At 43.7% G+C, this 26,497-nt stretch overlaps 1 protein-coding gene across 1 annotated transcript in view; it reads right to left on the bottom strand.

Annotated features, from left to right (window-relative positions):
• The window catches only part of SCML4 (Scm polycomb group protein like 4), a 124,722-nt gene that overhangs the window by 32,149 nt on the left and 66,076 nt on the right, over positions 1-26,497 (bottom strand). Inside the window, 3 exon segments of the mRNA XM_082404807.1 lie at positions 3-197; positions 4,567-4,767; positions 6,969-7,098. Of these exon segments, the coding sequence (XP_082260933.1) occupies positions 3-197; positions 4,567-4,767; positions 6,969-7,098 (526 nt within the window).

Raw genomic sequence — 26,497 nt, 5'->3', positions numbered from 1 at the left:
ACCTGACTCCATCCTGTCTTCCTGGCTCTCAGGGGCTTCCTCGGAGGCGCTGGTGCCCCTGGGGAACGGCTGGTGGCTGAAGAGGTCGTCACACAGGAGGCTTCGGCACAGCTTGGCAAGGAAGCGGAGGACGTACCCGATGCTGTTCACCACGGGCAGACTCCGCAGGTGCTGCTTCCCATCAAAGGACGCGGAGACTGGAAGAGCACAGAGACAGCGACTCAGAGCGGGACTCTGGGAAAGCCGTCAGCCCGTCAGCCCTGGGGAAGAGGTTTTGGTTTGTTCAGTTTTGTTTTGTTTTTAACTAAGCTGTATTTGGATTTCACCTGTTCTTCCACTAATGTCCTATTTCATTTCCAGGATCTCATTCAGGAGACCACATCGGGTGTAGCTGTTGTGTGAACTCGGTCTCCTCGGGTCTGTGACTGTTTCACAGTCTTTTCTTGTTTTTCATGATCTTGACAGTCTTGAAGAGTACTGGTCAGGTATTTTGTAAAACGTCCCTCGATCTGGTTTGTCTGATGTTTTTCTTATGATTTTACTGGGGTCATGGGTTTTTGAGGAGGAAGACCACAGAGGCAGTGGGGGGTGGTACATGATAGCCACAGTTCATCACTGGGATGTTAACCTTTATCTCCTGGCCAAGACAGCGTTTGCCACATTTCTCCCCTGTATTCTTCATATTCTGTTCCTGGGAAATAAGTCACAAGGTCCTACCCACAGTTAAGGGCAGTGGAGAGATTAAGCTTTACCTCCTGGAGAGGGAAGAGTCTCTATATCATTTGGAATTCTTCTATAAAGGAAGACTTGTCCCATTTCCTCCATTTATTTATTTGTTTATTCATTAATATCAGTGCACACTCAATATATTTATTCTGGGGGAATTCCCTGGCAGTCCAGTGGTTGGGACTCAGTGCTCTCACTGCCGAGGGCCTGGGTTCGGTCCCTGGTTGGGGAACTAAGATCCCACAGGCCACGTGGTCTGGCCAAAAATAAATAAATAAATAAATAAAAGTTAAAAAAATATATATTTATTTTGTGTTGTGGGTTGTCCAATACTATATTATGTATCTTATTGCTAAATTATTCCAATTTTTGTCTTTGGCATCTTTCAGATTGACTCCTGTGTCCCTATGACATACCCTCATTTTTTTTAAGCAACTCTAGATAGACAGATCTAGATCAATAGGTAGGTCTAGAGAGATACGTCTAGATCTAGACATATAGGTATATTCAAATAAACTTGAGTTCATACTGAGGTCTCCAACTCTTAACACAGCACCACGGTGTTCAGGGTTCATTCAGCCTTCTGGGGAGGAGTCTTTATAAAAGAACAATAATGTCTCCACAGTGATGCTAGATCAAACTCAGTTTCTCTAGGGTGACCAGAATTTAGAAGAAACACCTGGTTCTTCCAGCCCAGAGCATGTTGCTTTCTGTAACCCTCCTCACAGCCCTCTGCTGCTGCATGAAGCTCGCACGGCAGCCCCAGGGTGCAGAACACGTGAGAAGATCCCCAGGAGGACATTCTGCTCCCACCCGGGCTCTGCCCTCAGCACCAGCACCTGGAGGGCAGCCTGGATCCTTATACTATATCTCTCAAAGGCTAGCACACTGTAAGGGCTGCGGCAGGGCGACCAGAGCCAGTTTTGATTTCAGAACTAAAAACCAAACAACAAAAAAACGCCACACCCATTTAAATTAGAAATCAAAACAATCTATTTCTTTTGTGTAACTTTTTATAGTTTGACTAGAGCTTTCACACCTATCACCTCATTTAGGCCTTCTGACTGTCCTGTGAGGACAGTGGAGAAAAAGTTATGACTCCATAATATGGATGAGGAAACTGAGGAGAAGGCCTAGAGTGGTTTTTTCCAGCTCATGAGGCCTGTAAGTGGCACTTGCCTGTCACTTTAATACTCCAGGTGACTCAGATTAGGAGAGCCAGCAAAGAGCTGCTTAGATCCTCAGTAAGGGGGTGACCCTGGCCACTCGAACACTCTGGAAATTCCCTCTTAGGTGGGCACTGCTGCTTGCCTCCGATACCTTGAAAGAGTAGGTGTGCTGGAAACTGAACCCACAGCAGGAAGGTCTGGGTCATCAGGCCTGTGCCATAAATCAGTGTGTATACATTCCCAGAGGTGCCTGGATGGTCACATAGTAGGAAAATTCCACCTCCTGGAAGCAGACATGGAATTTGTGAGATCACAAAATCTACCCCTCTGGGAGAGTGTGACTAAGGCAGAGCGTCCCAACAGGTGTGCTAGGAATGGGTCATGGGTACTGAGATACTATTCCCCCTCAGCCTTTGGGGTGGCCCAAGGCCCAGCCACAGCAGGTTAAATTCCCTTAGCCCATGGTGCCAGCACCAGTGTCACCATTTTCTACATGTTGTGCCATGGGGATGTTTAGAAAGCAGTGCCCTATGGATCAGGTTCTAGGTGGGGAGTGGGAGAGTCTGACTATTCCTCCTTGAGTCCCTCCCTAAACCACCTTGGGGCTATCGCCACCTTGCTGGGCTGCCACATCGCCATCAGAAACGTGAAAGCCCACCTTGCCACCTCACAACCTCAAGGCGGTGGCATGAGGAGGCCCCTCAGCCCTACTGCATTCTCCATGACCAAGTCCTCAGCTCTGGCCTTCCTGGGAATCCCTCAGCCAAGGGAAACTTGGCAGGGCTCTGCCCGCTCATGCATTGGTGCCAGGCACTGCAGAGCCTCCTCCCCAGCACCGAGGCCCCTGAGGCCACAGAAAAGCTGAGCAGGAGAGCAGGGAGAACGGAGTCAGCTCTCCCAGCTTGGGGGGCAGGGGCCACAAAGAACTCAGACGGGATTTGCTCAAGAGTGGGGACACATGGTACAGGAGGAGCTTTCTCTTAGCACTCGGTCTGCGTCTTGAGCCCTGCTGTTTAGCAAGGAAAAGGACAAGGCCTTCAACCTCAGAGGGCAGCCCAGGATCAAGAACCTGGCTCTCAGACAGAAACCAGGAGAAGAACAGCCAAGGAGCTCTCAGAGGCCTGACAGCAGGACTCTCCTCCTGGCCTCTCTTGGTGCAGTACTTCTTTGTCCTGTCTCTGCCCACATCTGCTGAAGTCTCTTAAAAGTCACCCTGGGTCAGACACATGCACCCAGACCTTGCCAAGTTCTATTTTAATCAATTACCAGCAAGTCAGACCCAGCTTCCTGCTCAGAGGGAGCTCCAGAAGGAGGGCTGAATCAATCAGAGCTGGTGAAGCTGTGTTGGAAAATCTCCCCATCTGCAAGCCCTCAGGATCAATCTGGAGTTAAATAAAACACTTATGCTTTGGTTTTTCAGGATGCAGCCACATTAAAGGCCCCTCTCCCCAACCCTTTCTTAGCCAGCCAGCAAGGTCACCTGCGCTGCCCCGTGGCTGGGGTATTGTATCCCTTTTCCCTGGTGATATGGAGGCTGTGTCTTTGATGCTGGGTCAGAGAAGACATCAGGCTGTCCCCTTGGAGTCAAAGCATCTTGCAAAGGCCTGGAGCTCCAGGGTTTAAGGGCAGGTGGTGACAACCACTGTGCATGTGGAGAGCCTCGGGTAAGACAGACAGAGCCTCTGTGGGGAAACATTTGAAGGGGGCAGAGCTCCCAATTCTGCCTCAGACTTGTGGTGACGGTTTCCACTCCCTCTGGATGCTGTTGGGTCAGGGTGGAAACTGGAGGAGGGTGGTGACAATGGGAGATGGGATTGACCCTGAAGGCTCTTGTTTAAAAAAAAAAAATGTCCTGTGAGATGGGGTTTAGACCATGAACTTTCCCCACTTCCCTGCATGGTGTTAAGGAATAAAGGAATAAAGCAGAGGAAGGGAGAATAAATAGTGACAAGGGCTGATGTGTTAGATATGTGGTCCGGGAAGGGCTTTTTGATAAGGTGGCATTTGAGTAGGAATCTGAGGGAACTCCAGGAGCAAGTCATGTGGACAGTTGGGGAAAGAGCATTCCAGAAAGAGAGACAAGCAGGTGCAAAGGCCCTGAGGCAGGAGGAGCATGGTTGGAGGACACAGGAATGAAGCCACTGTGGCCAGAGCAGAGTTTGGGACTCAATAGAAGTGCCCAGGAGATCAAGGAAGTTCCCAGGACCAGGTCACATAGGACCTGGGGGCCCCTGTAAGGATGTGGGCTTTTTCTCAGAGTGACATGGGAGCCATTGAGGGTTTGGAGAAAAGGAGGGGCATGATCTGACTTAGATTTTGAAAGAACCAGAATTGTGAAAGGATTCTGGATATATTTTGAAGTTGATTCTGAAAGGATTCTGGATATATTCTGCAGTTAGAACAATAGGATTTATTGATGGGTTGGAAGTGGGAGGTGAAAGAGGCAAGTCAAGGGAGAGGATTCAGATGTCCAGTCTTCTTATCCAGATCTGGAAGTATCTTCTCCTCAAGCCCCAAGAGACACCTTCGGCACACAGGCTCATTTAAGGACCCTGGAGCCCAGAAGATGGGGACAGACCCTGGCCACAGTTCCCTAAGCCTGATTACAGCTATTTTCCTCTTTGGAGCCACACCCACGGCCCTCCTCATACAGCCTGCTCCAGGGCTTTACCTGACACCATCTCACCACCGTAGCCCTGCTTGACCAGGGAGAAGACCAGCTTCTGCTGGTGGGCACAGTCGATGCACGCTTGCACGGCCTGCTGCAGGACAGCCGACGGCCTCTCGGGCCCAAAGTGCTCGGGGAGCTGCTGTACTTTCCTCCTCTCCAGGTACGGCCCTGCGTTGGCTTGCTTGTTGATGTAGAGGCAGACTGTGGAAACAGACCCACCAAGCCCTCAGCATCGAAGCACATCAGGCCAGGGGTGGCTCCCGTGCACACTGGGGATGCCTCAGCCGTGTCCCCTTGGCCCCGGTCTTGGGAAAGCAAAGGCCAAAGTGGGACCAGTTCTTCCCAACTTAAGAAGTAAAAGAGGCAATACAGTCAATCACCTCCAGCTGCCAGGGCTTGCTCTCAGAAAGGCCTCCTGGTTGGGAAGAAATAGGCACGTCCCCTCCGAGGTACTCAAATCTGAATTGTAGACAGTTATGGACAATTGTGGACCATGTATACAAATGTATTTATGTGCTGGGAACATACACAAAATCTTCCCTTCTCCTCCCAGGAAGCTATCAAGCTGTATATAATGTTTGCCATTTTTTTTGTTAACCTTCAGTAATTTAAAAAATCAACATGTTGCTAATTACTCCAAAGACTATATATTCGATGAAATTCTAAAGAGAATTCTGTTTACAATCTCAGGATAATGAACACTCAGCAGTCCATTTAGGTGAGCCCAACCAATGGTCCCCACACTTTTAAACTAATATACCCCATTGGTAAAAAAATTTTTAGCACATGCCCCAACATGTGTTTATTTATTTATAGATTATATACATTCTCAACTGTATTAATGTATTACATACATTTTAAAGATGTAACCAAAAAATAGAAAAATTTAAAGGATGAGATAAAAAGAAATATTAATAGTAGGTGTCATATTTTCTTCCACATGTTAATGACTCCTCTTATGTCTCCCCCTGCCCCCAGCCCAGGTATGAGCATCTTACCCTGGGGGCCACTAGTGCAGAGGAGTGTTAAAGAGGGACTTTAAGAGGAGACCAATAGGACTTTGGAAGGATTAAACAGTAACAACAAGGTTGAAGAAAATTAGTTTTTATTGAGCACCTACTATATTCCAGGCACTGTTTATCCTTTATCTTGTTTGATTCTCAAGATAAGCCTGAGAATTAAATATTATTACTTCCTCTACTAAAGAAGAAACTGAGGTTAAAAGTGGTTAGTGGCTGCTCAGAAAGTGTAATTAATGGTGCAATAGGGATTTTAACTAACGTCTTTCTGATGTCATGGCCTGTGCTCTTTTCACTCTACCAGGCTTCCTTCTTCGACTAATCCCACATGATTAAGGAAAATCTAATTGCTAAGGGACCTTCATGCCAGGCAGTGTGCTAGGCCCTACCGAGAAAATCTACACAATCCCTGACTTCAGAGAACTTAGGGCCCAGAAGGGGAGACAGACCTACTCAGAGAATCACAGGAAGTGATGTGGGACCTTGGCTGTGAGAAACATTAGGGAGATGCTAGGAGAGCCCGTCTTGGGAACTTTGGCAGGAAAGTCAGTGAAGGGTTTCTGGAGGGAGGTACCTGAGCTGAGGTACAAGGGAGGAATAGGTTGACCCCAGAGGAAAGATCATTCCAGAAGAAGGAAAGAGAATATGTTACGATCCTATGGTGGGCCCTAAAGACTAAGAGCAGGGCCTTGTTGGCCATACTACAAAATTTGGTCTTTACCTAACAGCATCAGGAGGGCACTGAGGGATTTAAGTGGGATGGGGCTGGGGATGGTTTGTGATGAGGGGCAACTATGGATGTGTATGTGTATGTGTGTGTGTGTGTGTTGTGTGTGTGTATGTGTGTGTGTGTGTGTGTGTGAGAGAGAGAGAGAGACAGAGAGACAGAGAGACACCATCCGACTGCTGTTACTCTTAAGATGGAACTGTTGGTTGGTGGATGCCCCATGAGAGAGACTGGGCCGAGCTTCACCCTGAACTGGATTGGAAGGCACTGGGTGGGACTGAGGGGCATTAGGATCCTTAGGAGATCTGGAAGTACAAACACAGGGATAGAAACTCTTCAAGGTGAGCAGGCTCGCTGTTGGTGCAAAGTAAACGTGGCTCTGAAGATAAAAGTCTGGGCTGCCAACCACTCTTTCGAGCCTCCACCCACCCACAGCAACCAGCTGAACCCAAGATGCATTGAAAACCAATTTTAAATAATCCACGCTGTGAGACACTAAACTCCTGTTCTCAGAGAATTTGGTCATCCTATCTACTGTCCAACTGACACACTGAATCCTTCATTTGAGCGACCTCAGTGGCAGCTCTCTAGTTCACAAAGTAACTTTAGCTGGCGGGCAGGCCATCCCAGCCTTGGAGTTCATTCGCCTCACCTACCTGTGAGAGCCTGTGGCGCTGCCAAGCTGGGTATGGTGGCTGCATCCTGAGGGATGGAGCTGAGGTCCGGCTCCGGCGTGCTCCGCGGGGGTGAGAGGGCTAAAGGCGTCATGAGAACCCGAGACTTGAGCTGCAAGAGAGAACCCAGGGAGTCAATGAAAATCTGGAGATGCTCTCTACACTTTCCCAGGATCCTTCCTGGGCTCAGTTAACCACTGCTACTCTGTCATTCTTCCACACCTTTCTATTGTGCAGCTTTGGGGGCTGAACTTCAGATTCAAGTTCATGATCAAGATTCGAGTTTGGCTCACACCCAGAGGTCAGCTCTTCACCCCGTCCTTACAGTGGAGCCACCCAGGAAATGACTGTGTCAGGCAGCGGGTGTGGGACACACAGAGGTGTGAGGAATTGCAGCCTATAAGCCTCCTGAGCGCAGGATGCAGGGTGGGGGACAGTTCCCAGCCTGAGCCCCTGTGCTCCTGAGGTTCCTGTGGACAGGTCTTTCCTGACAGCCGCCCAGTGACCAATCCTGAAGCTTTGCTCACTCTGCTGAGTTTTCTGTTCACAAAGATCACTGGGTCCTGCTAGAGGAGACAGCAGGAGCCATTCTTCCAAAAGGTGACATGCTTCTCAGGGTTTATTTCCTGCAGTGGAGACCATCAAAGGCTGATGCTGATGTTGGTGGTCCATGGACCACACTTTGAGTAGCAAGGGTGGACATTCTGTTGTTAATGTATATGCAATCCCCATCCATATCCTAACTTGATTCCTGGATTTTTAGGATGTAATAATAATAGTAGTCATGGAGAAATAGTATTCCTACTGCTAGTTATCCAACCGTTCTACATTCATTCATTTAAGTCATACCAGTGTTTAAGGGAAAAACATTCCAGTGAATGAGAATACCAACTGCAAAGGTCCTGAGGCAGAGCATGCCTGGAGTGTTTGTGCAACATTAAGGAGGCAAGAGTGAGATTGGAGAGGTGGTAAAACCACGGGGCTTTGCAAAACACTGTAAGTTCTTTGACTTTTGCTCTGAGCTCTTCTGAGCAGAGAAACTACCGAATCTAAACTGACATTTTCAACAATCTTTCTGACTGTTGTATTGAGAAGAGATGAAAGGAGCAAAAGTGAGAGGACCACTAATCTAGAGTAGATGAGCGACGATAGTAGGTTGGATCAGGGTGAGAGCAGTGGAGGTGAAGAGAAGGGGACAGATTCTGGACAGATTTTGAAGATGGAACCAGAAGGACGTTCTGACACACTGGATGTAGTGTGTGAGAGAAAAAGAAAGAAGTCAAGGATGACTCCGAGGGTTTGGGCCAGGGAGTTTTCAGGTGGGGGAAGGAGGAGGGGAGAGTGGAGACAACGAGGGAAGGTCAGGGGTTGATTTTGGACATGTCAGGTTTAAGATGCTTAGATCCAAGAAGAGATGGTAAGTAGGCAGGTACATATACTGGACTATGGAGTTCTGGGGGAAAGTCTAAACGGAGATCTAATTTTGGAATCATAAGTAGTGAGTTGATATTTAAGGCCATGATAATGAATGAGATCATCAGAGAATTGAGGGTAGGTGGAGAAGAGGAGGATCCATTCATTGAGCGCTGAAAGACTCCAACATGAAGAAGTCGGAGAGAGAGGGGTGACCAGCAAAAGAAACCAGGAACTATATCCAGTGGGGTAGAAAGAAAAGCAGGAAAGCGTGGCACTGTAGGGAAAGATGGAGAAAGTGTCTCATGGAGAAGAGAGTGACCAACCATGTCAAATGCTCGGTCAGACAAGGAGGACCAGAAGTGGCCACGTAGCAACTTTTTGACAAGAGAGGCTGTGGTGCAGTAGATGGGATAAGAACCTGATTGGAATAAGCTAAAGAAATAGTGGGAAGAGAGGCACTGGATCAGGAAGTAAAGCCAACTCTTACAAGGAGTCTTGTCTTAAAAAGGAGTGGCCAATTAGCCATAGCAGCAGGAAAAGTAGGACTGAAAGATTTTTGCTCCATAATGAGATACCACCTCACACCCATTAGGATGGCTACTGTAAAATAAAATAAAATTAAAAATAACACATGTTGATGAGGATGTGGAGAAACTGCAACCCTTGTGCACTATGGGTGGGAATGTAAAACGGTGCATTCCTCAAAAAATTAAAAATAGAATTACTCAGAAATTGCACTTCTAAAAGAATTAAAAGCAGTGTCTCCAAGAGATATTTGTACACTCATGTTCATAGCAGTATTATTCATAATGGTCATTGTGGAAGCAACTACAAATGTCCATCAGCAGATGAATGGATAAACAAAATGTGGTATATACATACAAGGAAATATTATTCAACCTTAAAAAGGAAGAAAATTCTGACACATGCTATGACATGGATGAAACTTGAGGACATTATGCTAAGTGAGATAAGCCAGGTACAAAAAGACAACTACTGTATGAGTCCACTTATATGAGGGACCTAGAGTAGTCAAATGCACTTAAACAGAAAGAAGAATGGTGGCTGCTAAGGGATGGGGGGAGGGGGAAAGGGAGAGTCGTTGCTTAATGAGTATAGAGTATCAGTTTTGCAAGGTGAAGACGTTCTGGAAGTTGGATGCACAGCGATGTGAATATACTTAAACTACTGTACTGTACACTTAGAAATGGTTATGATGATAAATTTTATGCATGTGGTTTTTATCACAATTACTTAAAAAAAATTTTTTTTAATTTATTTATTTTATTTTTATTTTTGGCTGCATTGGGTCTTCGTTGCTGCACGCGGGCTTTCTTTAGTCACGGCAAGCGGGAGCTACTCTTCATTGCAGTGCGTGGGCTTCTCATTGCGGTGGCTTCTCTTGTTGCGGAGCACGGGCTCTAGGCACGCAGGCTTCAGTAGTTGTGGCTCGCGGGCTCTAGAGCATAGTCTCAGTAGTTGTGGTGCACGGGCTCAGTTGTTCCGCAGCATGTGGGATCTTCCCACACCAGGGCTCAAACCCATGTCCCTTGCATTGGCAGGCAGATTCTTAACCACTGCAACACCAGGGAAGCCCTATTTTTTTTAATTTTTAAAAGATTTTTTGTTGTTGTTTTTGAGAAGGGGGAAATATGTTCTAATGCTGGTGGAAATAGCCCAGTAGAGAGGGAAAAATTGATGATACAGGGGAGTGTGTGGAGAACTGCTGGCATTGAGACTCTGAACAGGTGAGAGAGGATGAGATTTAATGAACTGGGCTATGGCCTTAGAAAGAAACAAGGACTTTTCATCTACTGCAGTAGGAAGGAAGGAGGAATATGAGGCTCTGGATTTGAGTGGATGTGGAGGTGGGAGCTTACAGAAGGCCTTCTGCAATGGCTTCTAATTGCTCAGTGATGCTGGAAGCTGTGTGCGAGGGTGGAGGAGGGTGGGTTAATGAACTAGGAGGGTGGGAGGCCGTGGGGGCAATGGAATGTGGCTGCTGAGCAGCGTTGAGGGCACAGTGGGATGTGCGGAAATGAATTTAAATTAACTGAAATGAACTTAAAAGGAGACAGGCCAAAAGTGAGCATGTTGGCTACACAAGGCTGTATGTGTGCAGAGTCTGGGGTTCTTGCTAGAGATCCTGTGTTAATCAGAAGCAGCAATTAACAATAGATAGTTCATCTTAATTTGAGTTTAGCATTTGAAAAAATTAAAAGGCTCATCATGTAGCAATACCATACTAAGTATTATAAAAATAATTTAAAAGAAACATCAGTGGTGGGACAGAGTAGATGGGAAACCTCCTGTGACTCAGTCACCATGACTATGGCAGGGTTTCCTCATCTGCCAAGTGTGAAGAGGGCTGCGGCCACCCTGCCTGTTCTCCCAGGTCATGCACCAAGGGTTCCCCTGGTGGTCTCTCTAGGAATGGTATCTCTAGGAAGGTACAGCTTGTGATGGAGAGGCTGGTGGTGACAGTCTCCAAGGACTGTGGGCAGCAGGCTCTGGAAGAACCTTGGCTAAATCCTCCTTTACAGGCTTAAAGCCCTTCAATGCCCAACATACAGATAACGATGTTGGTGGGGGGAAATAAACAGGATTAGTAAGTCGTCATTTTCCCCCCTGTGTTCTTTAAGTAAATTACACAAAGATCCGTGTGATCTTTCCCAAGAAAAATGACAATGATGATGATGAGATGGATGGTGAGGAGGAGGAGGATGACGGCAGCTAAGACTTAGATAGCAGACACTGTTTACTGTTCATGTAAACTTCATAATGACCCTAACTTTAATACTTGCTCACTATTTTAATATTTATTAGAGGGGAATCTGTCCATTGAACCCAACTCCAATGAAATAATATAGTTGGCTGTTACCTCTGCCCATAATTTCTGCCCAGGTGAAGCAATTAAAGGGATTAGAATAAGTCAGCTGGTTTCAGGAAAAACCTTACATATTCATTCAGTCTGTAAAACAACTTCTGGGACTTTTGAACAAAGAAGGAATCTCATGCAGCTGTGGGTGGTATATGACTTTTTAAAAATATCCTTTTGGTAAGAGGATAAATCATCAGTAGGAATATCCTTTGACTCAGCATTCTGAAATTTCTATCTCATTGCTTAATATAAAGAATGAATCAAAAGTAAGCTAACCTAGAAAAGGGAGAGGGGTAGGTCATAGGGACACGGGAGTCAACTGAAAGAGCTTTCAATGGCCAAACCTGGAGCAACATGAACAACAGATAAAGAAGGTAGTAGTGGATTATAATTTAAAGTATACAGTGAATATCCATGACTCCATACTCACATAAATGAGTGACTGACTAAGTAAATACATGAGGAGAATAGACAGATCTCCCATGTATAAAAATTCCAAATATTTTATTGTGGAGTATAACTCCTCCTCCTTAAGTGTGGGCCACACATAGTGACTTCCTTCCAAAGAGGACAGTATGGGAATGGGGGGAAAAGTAACTTTACAGTGGATAAACTGGTCAAACACCACCTCAGCCAGGGGATCCAGATCACCATCCACAGTGATAAACCATGTCGATAGTTCGCACCCTTGATATGATGTGATGGGAATGGCACCTTACCTCTGAGATCTTCTTTCCAAAAATCCATGAATCCCTTCTAATCATGGGATAAACTTCAAAAAACCCAAGTTGCAGAACATTTTATAGAATACTTGACCAATACTCCGCAAAACTGCCAATGTCATCAAAAATAAGAAAAGTCTAAGAAATTTTCACAGCCCAGAGGAGCCTAAGGAGACATGATGACTAAATGTGATGAGGTATCCTGGATGGATTCTCGAACAAAATAGGGAAAAACTAATGAATTTCAATAAAAGATGGACCTTATTTAACAATAATGTATTATTATTGGTTCACTAGCTGTGACAAATGTACCATAATAATGTAAGACGTTAACAATAGGAGGAACTAGGTGTCGGGTATATGAGAATCCTCTGTATATTTGCAACACTTCTCTAAACCTAAAACTGTTCTAATATATAGTTTATTTTAAAAATATTCAAAACAGAATCTGGCAGAATAAACTACGTAAAATAAAGAGGAAGGAGGGAGGAGAGGCCTCTTTCTTGGCTGCATAAGACTGGAAGAAAATTTGCTGCCCAGGATACCTTGCTCTGACATGCAGGAGCTGATCCTTGGCCTTCAAAGCCAACAGCCCTGTGCGGATGCTGGCAAAGTTGGCATCTTTACCTGAAATTCAAAACCTCAATCAAATGGGTATGGCGACTCCTCATCCAGGGCATGGTTGCCAATGGCTGTGCTTTGCCTTCTTAAAGCATCATGGTGGGATGAAGCAGAGGGGTAGAGGCGGCCCCTGCCAGCTGGAGTCTCACCAAAGGGGCTGGGGAAGCTGGGATCAGCTCATCTTTCTTTTCCATTCACAGATCCAAAATATGGGCCTGGAGAGTTTCTTGCTCCCGCTGTCTTCAGGGGAAGGCCTTCTCTAAGACATTTGCTAGAAAATCACTGCAAAGAGTTGGGGGGGGGGGATTTGTCTGCAAACTGAGATGTGTGGCCAGGGCACACTAAAGAAGAAGGGATCAGCTGATGTAAAATTCAAGTATTTTTCTAGAAATACGCAAGTGTGGAGAAACAGAAGTACTGACTAAAGAGTATTTCTTAGATTGACAACAAGAGGTTGGTAAATGAAGGATACAGAATGTGGTTGGGGGAGTATAGAGATGTGTAGAGCCTGCCTGCACATCAGCAGAGGATGAAGCAGCAAAGCAAAACTAAAATAAGTTCAGGATAGCAGTGGGCACATACAATGGAGCACTAGCTTTTGGGTCTGGGTTCAAAGCTCAGCTCAGTCACTCACTAACCCTGTCCTAAGTCTCGCTACTTAGCCTTTCAGAGCCTACCTTTCCTCATCTGTAAGGTAAGGATAACAGCACCTTCTCACAAGGATGTGACAAGAATGAAGTGTAAACATTTAGCATAGGGCTAGTGCAAAATGAGAACTCAATAAGTGTTTCTGATCATTATTGCTGCTACTATTATAATTTTATTATTAGAAATTCCAGAAATACAAATGAGTTCCAAGTTTCTTGTTCATGTAGCCATGGCAGGAAAGGGAAATTGCCCATCTTTCTTCTAGGACCCATCTACATTTTCTACACTTACCCACTTGGGATCACATCTTCCCAAATCTTTGAAGACCCACCCTCCTACCTTACACATTGCACATGATTCCCTTTAAGAAATGTTCCCAGTACGTTAAGTATTGCTTAGGCAGGAGCTGCCCTTTCCAAGTTGCATCATTTAAGCTAAGTTTAAAAAGGGAAAAAAATTCATTCCATGAGGCAGTCATTTACTCAAAAAATATTTATTGAGCACCTACTGTGTGCAGGAAACTGTTGTAAGTGCTGAGGATACATCTGTAAATGGAGGAAATAAGGTCATTGTTCTTGATGAGGTAATATCATAGTGGAGGAAACAAATAAGAAACACAACAAAAATGTCAAATTGTGATAAGTACTACTCTGAGAAGTAAAATATGGGGATGTGATAAAAAGGGACCAGGTGACTAGGGTAGCTGATAAGGAGGTGACACCTACATCAAGACCTGAATGACAAGAGGGAGGCTGAGGGCTTCCCTGGTGGCTCAGTGGTTAAGAATCCGCCTGCCAATGCAGGGGACACGGGTTCGAGCCCTGGTGCGGGAAAATCCCACATGCTGCGGAGCAACTAAGCCCGTGTGCCACAACTACTGAGCCTGCGCTCTAGAGCCCACGAGCCGCAACTACTGATCCTGCATGCCACAACTACTACTGAAGCCCACGCACCTACAGCCCATGCTCTGCAACAAGAGAAGCCACCGCAATGAGAAGCCCGCGCACCGCAACGAAGAGTAGCCCCCACTCGCCACAACTAGAGAAAGCCTACACGCAGCAACAAAGACCCAATGTGGCCAAAAATTAAATAAACAAAATAAATACATTTATTAAAAAAAAAAAAGAGAGAGAGGCTAAGGAAAGAACTTTCGAAGAAGACAGAGTGGTCAGTGTAAGCCTCCTAAAGCTTGGCTTCTTCAAAGAACCAGGAAGCCAGAGTGGCTGGAATTATGAGCAAGAGGCAGAAGGATGCAAGATGAGGTTAGCTAGGTGGTCAGGGCCCAATCATGAGGGCTTTCTAAGTCAGTGTTGTAGATTGAATTGTGTCCCTCTCAAAAAAGACATGTTCAAGTCCTAACTCCCAGTACCTGTGAATGGGACTTGACTTGGAAATAGGGTATTTGCAGATGTAATCAAGTTAAGATGAGGCCATACTGGATTAGAGTGGGCCCTAACACCAATGACTGGTGTCCTTATAAGAAGAGGGAAATTTGGACACAGACACAAACACACAGGGAGAATCCCATGTGACAATGGAGGCAGAAATTGGAGTGATATGTCTACAACCAAGGAACACCAAGGATTGCAGGCAACCACTAGAAGCTAGGAAGAGTCAAGGAAGGATCCTACCCTAGAACCTTCAGAGAGAGCATGGCCCTTCCAACACCTTGATTTTGGACTTCTAGCCTCCAGAACTGTTGTTTTAAGACACCCAGTTTGTGGTACTTTGTTATAGCACTCCTAGTAAATAAATACAGGCAGATTAAAAAGTTTGGATTTTATTCTAAGAGTTATGGAAACAATCAGAGAATTTTAAGCAGAGAAAGACACAACCCAGCTTTTATTTTATAAAATTAAGTATGGCTGCTATACAGAGAATGGATGGGGAGAGGCGAAACAGAGAAAAGAATACTAGTGAGGAGGTTATCATATGGTCCAGGCAAGAGGCATAGGTGGCTGAACTAGGGTGAAAGTAGTGAAGACAGAAAGAATTGGTTGGATTCAGGTGTACTTTGGAGGTGAAATTAAGGTGACTAGAGAGAGAAAGTGCAAAATCAAAGATAACTTCTAGATTTATTCACATAAACTTTGTTTTGATAGTATATTTTTATTACATTAGTTTAAAACATTAGCATTTTACTTGTTGCTCATTTAGTTAACTTTGGGGAAGCCATAATACTGGCTTGTGTCTAAGGTTCAAAACATTCCTCCTCTAATACTCAAGCAGTAAAACTTCAGAATATGACAGGAAACATTCTATGCAGAACTTCTGGGAGAGGACGTGAAAAAGAAGTCGAGCATCCACATTTCCTCATCTGGGAAATGAACACTGAGAACTGACATGATTTCACATTGCCCAATGAGCTGCAGGGAGTGGTGAGAACACGGGACTCAGAGAGGGCTGGGGTTCTAATCCTGGTTTTGCCCCTGACTCACATGGGACTCTGAGCAACCCATTCAATGCCTCTGGGCTTCATCTTCCAAAGCCATTAATGCGGGTAGGGTTGTTGGTTTTTTTTTTTTTTTTTTTTTTTTGGCCTTGCCACTCAGCATACGGGATCTTAGTTCCCGGACCAGGGATCGAACCCGTGCCCCCTGCAGTGGAAGCACGGAGTCTTAACCACTGGACCACCTGCGAAATCCCAGCTTGTTGGTTTCTAAGTTCTATTCCAACTCGTAATGTTGTGTATGTACCTTGCATTAGACTATTTCTGAAAACATTAAAGAGTTTGAGATAAAACCAGTGTCAGTGCCATATTTTGAATGTTGATTAGAAGAAGTGTGGCATCCTAAATTTCTTTGGAGTTTTGTTGCTGGGAATATAGAAAACTATGTTATTTGGGTCAACTGAAAACAACTACCAACAATGGATAAAATGTAAGATTAGTAAAAGTATGGAGGAGCTAACAATATATAAAGGATAATTGGGCCCAAATATAGGTGAAATCTAGGCCTTGGAATTGCCATGGATCAGGGCTCACCCAAAGGGCTACAACCTCAGGGTAAGGGTAAGCTAGCTGTAAACTTGTCCTGCCCTACCCCACCCATACCTGACTCTAAGGAAAGTTGCCTTGACACTGGGGGAGGGGGTGTGCAGAATCCCTGGGAAGATATTGCCACAAGCCAGAGCTCACACAGATTTGCAGCTCAAATTCACAGAACTTGGGCAACCAAGAAAACTTCAGGTTGTGAAGTTATTTTAAAAATTACCCAATCTGGCAGTGCTCCCAGGTTACCTGGAAAAACAAACACAAATCATCTCTGGAGAAAGGTCTCAAAGAAGTCCCCAAAATAATTTTTCAAAGTCAGTGAATAACACAGCCCAAACACACAAGGAAGCAAGGAACCAAAGCAAGAATGGGCAATAAAAACACACAGCAGTAAAACCCCAGAAACGGGGCTTCTCTGGTGGCACAGTGGTTAAGAATCCGCCTGCCAGTACAGGGGACACGGGTTCAAGCCCTGGTCTGGGAAGATCCTACATGCCGTGGAGCAACTAAGCCTGTGCGCCACAACTACTGAAGCCCGCGTGCGACTAGAGCCTGTGTTCCACAATAAGAGAAGCCACCGCTTCTTTCTTCTTATGAGAAGCTCGCGCACCACAACGAAGAGTAGCCTCTGCTCGCCACAACTAGAGAAAGCCCGCGCACGGCAACAAAGACCCAATGCAGCCAAAAATAAATAAATAAAGTTAAATAAATAAATAAAATAAAATACTTAAGATATTTCAATGATCAGACTTAGATTCTAAAAGCAAGTGTGATACTATGTATAAAGATATAAAGAACAAGTTTGAAAATATCTCTGGAGAACAGAAAACTATAAAAAATAGCATAGCAAAATTGTAAAAGAACCAAATCTAACTTCTATACAATAACTAAAATTAAAAACCAAATAAACAGATTTAACAGCATACTAAATATAGCTAAAGAAAGAATTAGTGTGCCAGAAGATATGTCAGAGGAAATTCACCAAAAAGTAGCATAGAGACAAATAGATAAAAACTATTGAGGGAATGTTAAAAGACAATGCGAATATGAGAAGTTTTAACATTAGAGTTTCAGAAAGAATGGAACAGAGGTTATATTTGAAAAGATAATGGCTAAGAATTTTCCAGATCTGATGAAAGTTCTAATCCACAGATTCAGGAAGCCCAACAAACTCTAAATAAGATGAATAAAAAAGAAATCCACAGGTAGACACAACAGAATGAAATTGTAGAACACCGAAGACAAAGAAAAAAATCTTAAAATTAGCTTAAAAATACAAAACTTGCCAGGGAACACTCACATAAGCCAGATGGAGAGCTGAGTTCTTTACAACAATGGGTCCCAGAAGATAAGTGGAATAATACCTTCAATGTGCTGCAAGGAAAGTAACAACCTAGAATTCTACACCCAGCAAAAATATTTTTTTCCAAAAGTGAAGATGAAATAAAAGTACTTCCAGACAACAAAAGCTAAGAGAATTCATCACTAGAGGATCTATATTAAAGGGACTTCTAAAAGATGTACTACAGGGAATGGAAAGTGATTTCAGGTAGAATGTATGATATGCAAAAAGAAATGAAGAATTTTTTTAAGTGGTAAATAAGCAGGTGAATCTAAACGAAAATAACTGTACAAAACAAAAATAATTGTTTTGAGGGATTAAAAAAGCAAAAAAGAATTAAGATGTGTGATGACAGTAATACTGAAGTGGGGAGATAAATGGAGTTAAAGTGTCCTAAGGTCCTTGTATGATCTAGGAAGAAGCAAAGGTAAGGTTAACTTTAGAAAACTCTAGTACATAAGCATGCTGTAATTTCTAGAGCAATCAGCAATACAATAGAAAACATAGTGCTTAAACTTCAAGAAGTAGAAAAGAAAGAATTATATGCTTAAAAATCCAAAAGAAGGCAGGAAAGACAGGTAAAAGGAACATAGAATGAGTGAGACAAATAGAATACAGAAAATAAGACATAGATTTACACCCAAATTTATCAATAATTACTTTAAATATAAATGGACTAAATGTCTAGTTACAAGATAAAGATTATTATACTGGATGCTATGGATTAAAGTGTGTCTCCCCACCAAAAGATGTTGAAGTCCTAACCCCCAGTACCTGTGAATGTGACCTTGTTGGGAAATAGGGTCTTTGCAGATGATCAAGTTAAGATAAGCTCATTAGAGTGGGCCCTGAACCAATATGACTGTGTCCTCATAAAAAGGGGAAATTTGGACACACAGACAAACATGTACAGAGGGAAGACAATGTGAAGACCCAGGGAGAATGCCATCCACAAGCCAAAGAACACCGGAGGCCCCCCAAAGCTAGGAGAGAGGCCTGCAGCAACAGATCCTCCCTCCCAGCCCTCAGAAGGAACCAACCTGGCTGATCTTGATCTCAGATTTCCAGCCTGCAGAACTGTGAGACAATAACTTTCTGTTGTTCCATCGACAGATGAATAGATAAAGAAGACGTGGTATATATACACAATAGAATATTACCCAGCCATAAAAAAGAATGAAATAATGCCTTTTGCAGCAACATGGATGGACCTAAAGGTTATTATACTAAGTGAAGTAAATCAAAGACAAATATCATATGATATCACTTATATGTGGAATCTAAAAAAATGATACAAATGAACTTATTCACAAAACAGAAATAGACTCACAGACATAGAAAATAAACTTATGGTTACCAAAGGAGAAAGGAGGGGGGGATAAATTAGGAGTTTGGAATTAACAGATACACACTACTATATATAAAATAGATTAACAACAAGGACCTACTATATAGTACAGGGAACTATATTCCATATCTTATAATAACCTATAATGGAAAAGAATCTGAAAAAGAATACACATATTCAGTAATACATATATATCTAACATGTATATATATATATTAAGTGATATATATGTATATCTAACATGAAATTAATACAACATTGTAAATCAACTATATTTCAATAAAAATAAAATTTTTAAAAAATTTGCACTGTTTAAGCCACCCAGTTTGTTGTATTGTGTTACAGCAGCCCTAGGAAACTGATATACCAGATTCTATTTTTTAAAAATCATGTTTTCTCTCCCTTCCTTCCTCTCCCACGCCATTCGAGGATAGCTTTGTCCACGTCCCTGCCCATAGCTTTCCCTGGGGGCACATTGCTCCTTTAGGCTCCTCTTTCTTCACTCAAAACTCCCTCAGGGTTCTGCGGAGATTCAGGGAGCAGGGTTAGGGAAAATTGAATACCTCACCGTGTTTAACCTTAGACTTTAGTCTAAAAAACTTGCCTGTTGGAAATGCAAATCAGCTCCAACAACAAGAAGTTTGTGGCCAATGGCCTAATTCCATTCCGAGGAGTCAGCCTGTTTCTGGGTTTACCCACACCTTTTTCTCCTTTCCCTTGGGAGAGATTAAACATGCAAGGGATGGAGGGGCCAGTATCCTTTGGCCTTGTTTACATTTCTCTTACTCCTTAGCATAAGTGAAAATACCAACTAACATTTATATCTGAGTTACACTCAGAATGCTGGTCAGGAAACATTCACCAGATACCGCTGCCCCAGATCCACTGCTTAGCCTCACCCCTGACCATTGCTCCAGCCCTGGGGTGAGGGCAGCGGAGGGCGGGGGTGGTCACAGAAAACCCCAGGAGAGACAGTTCCCAGCTCTAGGGTTAGTGTGCACGGAGGCGGAGGCGGAGGTGGTGCTACCATTCTGCCTGGGTGGGGCTGAGAAGAACGGGTTAATTTCCTCCTGACAGAGGGCAGCCGAGAGAGGAGACAGTGAAGCCGTGAAGCCCATCCTCCGTTGAGTACCAGGAGACAGAAGGAAGAAAAAGGAAAACAAAAATAACCATCATTGGATAAAGCGGGATGCAGAAAAACAGATCCATCCATGTGAAGTATTTAATGAATGTTGACTCTGCCCCATGACTCCAACAATCTTTAGTAGAGACCACACATTTCAAGGAATGCTTGCTGTGATGGAGTTTCTTACAGAAACTGGCGAGGGAGCCAAGTTCTACGCACCAGCAGGTGTGGGGTCAGCCCTGAAGATGACAGTGGGGATATGGAACATACACTTACAGACATCCTGCGCATAGCAGAGCTCAGAGCAGTGGGGAGGTGGAGCAGCTTATATTGGTTCACAAGAGGTGACTGTTAAATTTTCGGGAATATTGCAAGTTGTTTGTTAGACACAGCAATTATTAAAAATTAAAGTGCATACACTTACAGAGTATTAATTTTCTAAATAGATTAAGAACAAAGGTAATAGATACTCAAAACTCATCACTTTCTAATTATTTTACTGTTGCATCTGTGTGGAAATACAGTACAAGAGTGATACTGCAGCACATCTTTTACCAACTCCACTTTCAGGAAAGTCACATTGGTGCCTTGAAACTGGCCATGTTGGCAATCTTTACACCTTGGAAATTGGCAAGTGCTACAAATAGGGCTGGATTTACTGTTTTGTTGACTTACAGGCTTAAGAGAGTGATGGAGAAAATATTAAAAATGCAAATTAAACTTAAAAGTGTGTCTTGTCTGTAGCCATTACACAGCGAATAGAATGAAAAAACAAATATTTTTTGTTTTCACAAACTATTATCCAATTCAGCAAAGAAGTCAACCACATCCTTGACAAATGAGTGAAATTCCAACATACAACTTCACTGTTTACATTTCTCTCACTCCTTAACATAAGTGAAAATACCAACTAACATTCATGTCTGAGTTACACTCAGAATGCTGGTCAGGAAACATTCACCAGATACCGCTGCCCCAGATCCACTGCTTAGCCTCACACCTGACCATTGCTCCAGCCCTGGGCTGAGGGCAGGAGGGTCACAGAAAACCCCAGGAGAGCCCGTCCCCTCCCTAGGTGCTGCACACTGTTCAGCCCAAGGGAATGGCCCCTGCCTAGTGCCTGTGCCGTCATTTCCCTCACGGGCCACAGGTGGTACTTCATATGCACCATCAGCAAGAGGGGGACCTTGAAAATAGGCACAGGAAAGGTTAGATGTCGATTCTTCCCTTCCATACTATTAGGCTGCCGTTAGCGTTCATAACTATGACTCTTAAGGCAATACAAGATCTGGATAATCAAAGAAGCACTGAAGCCAATTCAACAGTTATAATGAAAACACACTTTAGAAAGAGGCTTTAAACAAATGTTGAAACAAACAAACAAACAAACTCTTTCTACTTAAGTTTGAACATTCTCCTAATTGAGATTTTTGTTAACTTGACGTCCTTGTTACACAGTGCCAAGAACACATACTTTTTCAGGGAGGAAAAGGATGACAATAAGAAAGGAGGAACAAAAGAAAATGTTGCATTTACTCTTGCTCTTTAGAAAATTACTTTCTTTATAAAGTGAATTTTCCAGTTAACGGAAGACTGTCCTTTAAATATTTAGCAGAAATTGCTGGCTTTTCCCAAATATCCATGCTCCTTTCTTCATTTATTAATGGAATCCCTGGATTTCAGCTTATCACATGGTCACTCAGCACTACATTTTCCCGCCTCCCGTGGAGGTAAGTGTGGCCAAGTGACTCACTTCTGGCCAGTGAGTTGCAAGTGTGAGGGTGTATACAACTTTGAAGGTTTCACCCTTAAAGGGGAACAACGTGCCCTCCACCACCTCTGTCCCCATTCTGCTGGCCGAAGTAGTGGGATGGTGAGACCTGGAGGGGCCACCTTAGAGCATGAGGTAGAGGCTGTGTGTTAAGATAGCAGAGCAACAATATAAAAGGAGCCTGGGTCCTCGACACCGTGGAGTCATCGAATCAGCCCCACATGGCCTTCCCAGACAGTAACATGAGAGAGAAATTAGTTTCTATCTTCTTTAAGCCACTGTTCTTTGGCCTTTGTTACAGCAGCTGAATTTGTATGCTGAATGATACAATTATTAACATTTTAGAACATTTAAACTATTTGTTTTTTAGTATTTCAGGGATGATATTCTTTCTAGAGCATGTTACACTTTTCTTAGCTAGTTAAACAGAGCAGACAGAAAGTAATCTACTCTTTTCTGAATCAGGAAACACAAATACTATTCTGAATAATGCAAAGAGATTGCTGAGGTGGAGAGGGCTGCTGGCCCGACAGTATGTGGCCTCAGGCTGCGGAGCATGGTTAATTCATGCCTAATTCCTGCAGTTTTTCTGACTCCTCTCACTATGAAATTATCAAGGATCTATAAGAAATATATATATAAAGTGCTTAGGCCCAGAGACTCAAATGTAGAAGTGCTCAGTAGGTGTTACTTATGACTATTATTGCTATTAGTATTAATTATTATTATTGAGTACTGGGGACAAACGGCTATCTTAAAAATACCGGCACTTTTTTCTTCCTGCTTAAATCATAAAGACACAGAAGCTGAAAATTCCGCTATTTGGAGCCATTATAATCAGCTTTGTCTACTGAATGGAAGTTAGGGTTTATCCCTGGTGCAGACCCTCTCTCTTTATCTTTTTAAAAAGACTTCCATGGTCTCCTTAGTCATGAAATGTAAGGAAAATCTACCTGTTGACCTTGGGGAGTCTCTGAACTCAGGACATAAATCAACAGCAGATTCTTTGAACTGAGATGTAAATGTTCCGTTCTATAATGAAGAAAGCTGTTTTCACGGCAGTCGGAGTATGGCTCTTCGGAGAAAATATGACGTTAAGAGGTTTTTCCTTCCTTTGACTGGGGTGAGAAGGGGGCAGCAAGGCCATAAAATGATACTCACAGCAGCAAGCATGCCCCAGCAAAGTGGCTGCAGGCCGGGGCCAAGAGACATGGCCAGATGGGCCCTGGGAGGAGGAATGACCCATGAACTCTGGAGCACTCACATCTGAATGCCAGTTAAACCCTTCCTTTTCTGCCTATAATTTGCACATGTTATTCTCAAGACTCAGAGAAGGGGTTAAATATCACAGCCTGTGTTAGCTGTGCTTGGGTCTTAAAGGGAGAGGCTTATACCCATACTTGGACCAGAGAGAGTTTCCACACGTGCAGGGACACAGAGGTGATTGACAGAGCAGCTTGGGACAGCACCAGGCAAGAAGCGACAAATGTCAACCAGCACAAACCTGTGATACAGTTGGTACAACCAGGCATCCTCAGAATCTCCTGGCTCAATACTTATCATTTTATTATGATAATATTGTTAATATAAATATAATAATGTGCTGACATAAAGTTATATTGTTATTGTTTTATAACTGATAATATTACTGTATATTTTATTGTTCTAAATTACTAACATGATATCATATAATTATACTTTCAGTATCCAGCTGTGTGTGCAATCTTCTCCCCAAAATATCTTCCCCTTCAAATCAAAGGCTATTAAACTGCAATAATCAAGCTTGTAAGAAATGCATCTACAGTAAAGGTAAACAGACTCTGAGGAAGGGTTTGGAAGCATTTTCTTAGTAATAAAATACAAGATCTTTAAGGGTAGACCAAGTAATATCTTATTTCACTTGCTCAGGATTTTTTTTTTAACAACTCTGGCTCCCCAACTGTGTCCCAGGTAGTTAAAACTGCCAAATGAGTGGCCATTTGGTAAATGGAATCAAACTGTACAGTTTCCTTGCTGGCATCTCCACAATTAAAACGATTTCATTACTGGTAAAATGGGGCTTCAGGGTCTAAGAAATTGTCAAAATAAAACCAGAAAGACTTAATACGTTGCTAACTTTACTTTGCCAAGTAAGGACATTTTTTTAAGATTACCAAACCCTCACAATATATGACACTTAATAAATTTTAACACCAAAATAGCAGGAAGCAGATATTTCAGAATAAAGGACGATCCTGGGGCTTCCCTGGTGGCGCAGTGGTTAAGAATCCGCCTGCCAATGCAGGGGACACGGGTTCGAGCCCTGGTCTGGGAAGATCCCACATGCTGCGGAGCAACTAAGCCCGTGCGCCACAACTACTGAAGCCCGCGTGCCTAGAGCCTGTGCTTCACGACAGGAGAAGCCACCGCAATGAGAAGCCCACGCACTGCAACTAAGAGTAGCCCCCTCTCACCACAACTAGAGAAAGCCCGTGCGCAGCAATGAAGACCCAGTGCAGCCAAAAATAAATAAATTTTAAAAATAATTTAAGGGCTTCCCTGGTGGTGCAGTGGTTGAGAATCCGCCTGCCAATGCAGGGGACACGGGTTCGAACCCTGGTCTGGGAAGATCCCACATGCCGCGGAGCAACTGGGCCCGTGAGCCACAACTACTGAGCCTGCACGTCTGGAGCCTGTGCTCGGCAACAAGAGAGGCCGCGATAGTGAGAGGCCCGCGCGCCGCGATGAAGAGTGGCCCCTGCTTGCCGCAACGGGAGAAAGCCCTTGCACAGAAACGAAGATCCAACACAGCCAAAAATAAATAAATTAAATAAATTAATTTAAAAAAATAATAATAATAATTTAAAAAAAAAAAGAATAAAGGACGATCCTTTAGGTGGAATCATTTTAGCTTTGTGAAGACTTTAGACGTTTTTCTCCTGTCACCAGGAGCGGGTCGGGACTTCATACAGACTGGCACCCGGTTTGGAGCCGTTTTTCTCGAACAAGAAGCCCATGGCTTGGGGAGCTATCTGGGAGCTGCTGGCCTGAAATAATTCCCACAATTTCCTCAAATATATGGGAGGTGGACTGAAAGAAGAGCTGTGGCCTGCTGTCCCCAGAAAAGAGACCCTGTGAGGCATGGGAATAAGATCCACCTGCCATGTGCAGGGCCCGTATGTCAGCTAACCGTCTCCAAAGCTTTCTTCCTGCCCTGAGCTGTCTCTGAGTGTTAGGAGAACTGAAAACTGCCTTTTTCAGGAGACAGGAAAATTGCAAAGTTGGGTTCATTCCACAGAGTGAATTTCCATTTTTCCTGGCCCCAGAAATGCTGTGTCTGTCGGTAATTTCCTTTCTTGGGTCACAGCTCCCAGGGGAGCAGGAGAAAGGCCAAATAGAGAAAAATTTTCAGTGTGTTTCTTTAGATCCTGGATTCACTCCCTGGCTCTATAAACAGAAGGGCTGCCCTGCTCCAGCCTTCCAGATGCAATTCCCAGACTCCAGCAACTGCGCAGGTAGCTGAGCAGAGAGACCTGCCCTGGGCCAGCTTCAGAGACACAATTCAGAGACACAATTCCGGTGTGCCCATGAGAAAAAGGAAGCTCTCTTTGTTAAAAAAATAACCAGTGACAGAAGCCTTTGCTTCAAGAGCTGGCTGAGTAAAAGCTTCTTTTACTAAAACCAGTGACCCCCAAATAACTTTAAGTCACCTTCCCCTTACCTATTGTGTCTATTTTCCAGCAGTTGGAAGAACTGTGGAGAACCAAAGGGATAGAGGTTGAATTCATTACCAATTCTTCCAGAAGCTTTGTCTTTCTGCTGACCTGAAATAATTTCCATACATTTTCCTAAATATATGGGAGTTAATTGCCAATTTGCATTTTGGTTTGCGTATTCAGATCTCAAGATGGAAACATAAGCTCTTTATTTCTAGAAAAATAGACGAAGGAAAACTTCTGAAGCTCATTTTCTAATGCCCGAAAGGCTCATGGAAAACAACTGAATGATCTTTCTTCTCTAGCAGACTCTTCAAAAACATCTTAGAGGAGAAGCTCTCCCTCGGGTTTGGGTTGTTTTACGTGATTTCAGTTACATCAGAGAATTTATTCTCCACCCCACAGCCTCGCCAAATCATTAATTCTTGAAAGAGTAACAGGATTTTCATTTTGCCTGATATGTCTCCTTGTAGCCAATCTTGACGTCAGCGCCTTTTGTAAGCAGGAAACTATGAATTAACACCCTGAATTTTCATGATGAGTCCCCTTATTGAGGCTCTATTAGGGAAAACTCTTCACGACCTTTGACACTAGCTTGCTCGCATTATTAATTTAAATGTCTCAGGGACATCATCTGCTTCTACTGAAATTAATGACAAATGAGTTCTGGAAAGTGGCTTCCAGAGCCGCCCTCATAAGAACAGTCAGGGGAAAGCTCAGTGTCTGAAACGTTAATTGAGATGCGAGGCTTAATAATGTGTGTTTAGCTATGACCCTAAAATCTGCTCGCCTTACAACTTTCCCCATCTGGTGTAATTTGCTTTCTCCACTTGTAAAAATGCACACGACAGCGACAGCATGTATTGTGTGCCATGTTGCAACAATGAAGCCTCGTCTGTCACATGCTTCATTGAGAGAAACTTATTTCTCACCCTGTCTTTACCCAGTT

This window comes from Balaenoptera borealis (genome assembly GCF_965194805.1).
Source record: "Balaenoptera borealis genome assembly, chromosome: 9".
Taxonomy (NCBI): domain Eukaryota; kingdom Metazoa; phylum Chordata; class Mammalia; order Artiodactyla; family Balaenopteridae; genus Balaenoptera; species Balaenoptera borealis.
This window is presented reverse-complemented; position numbering and strand designations above follow the sequence as displayed.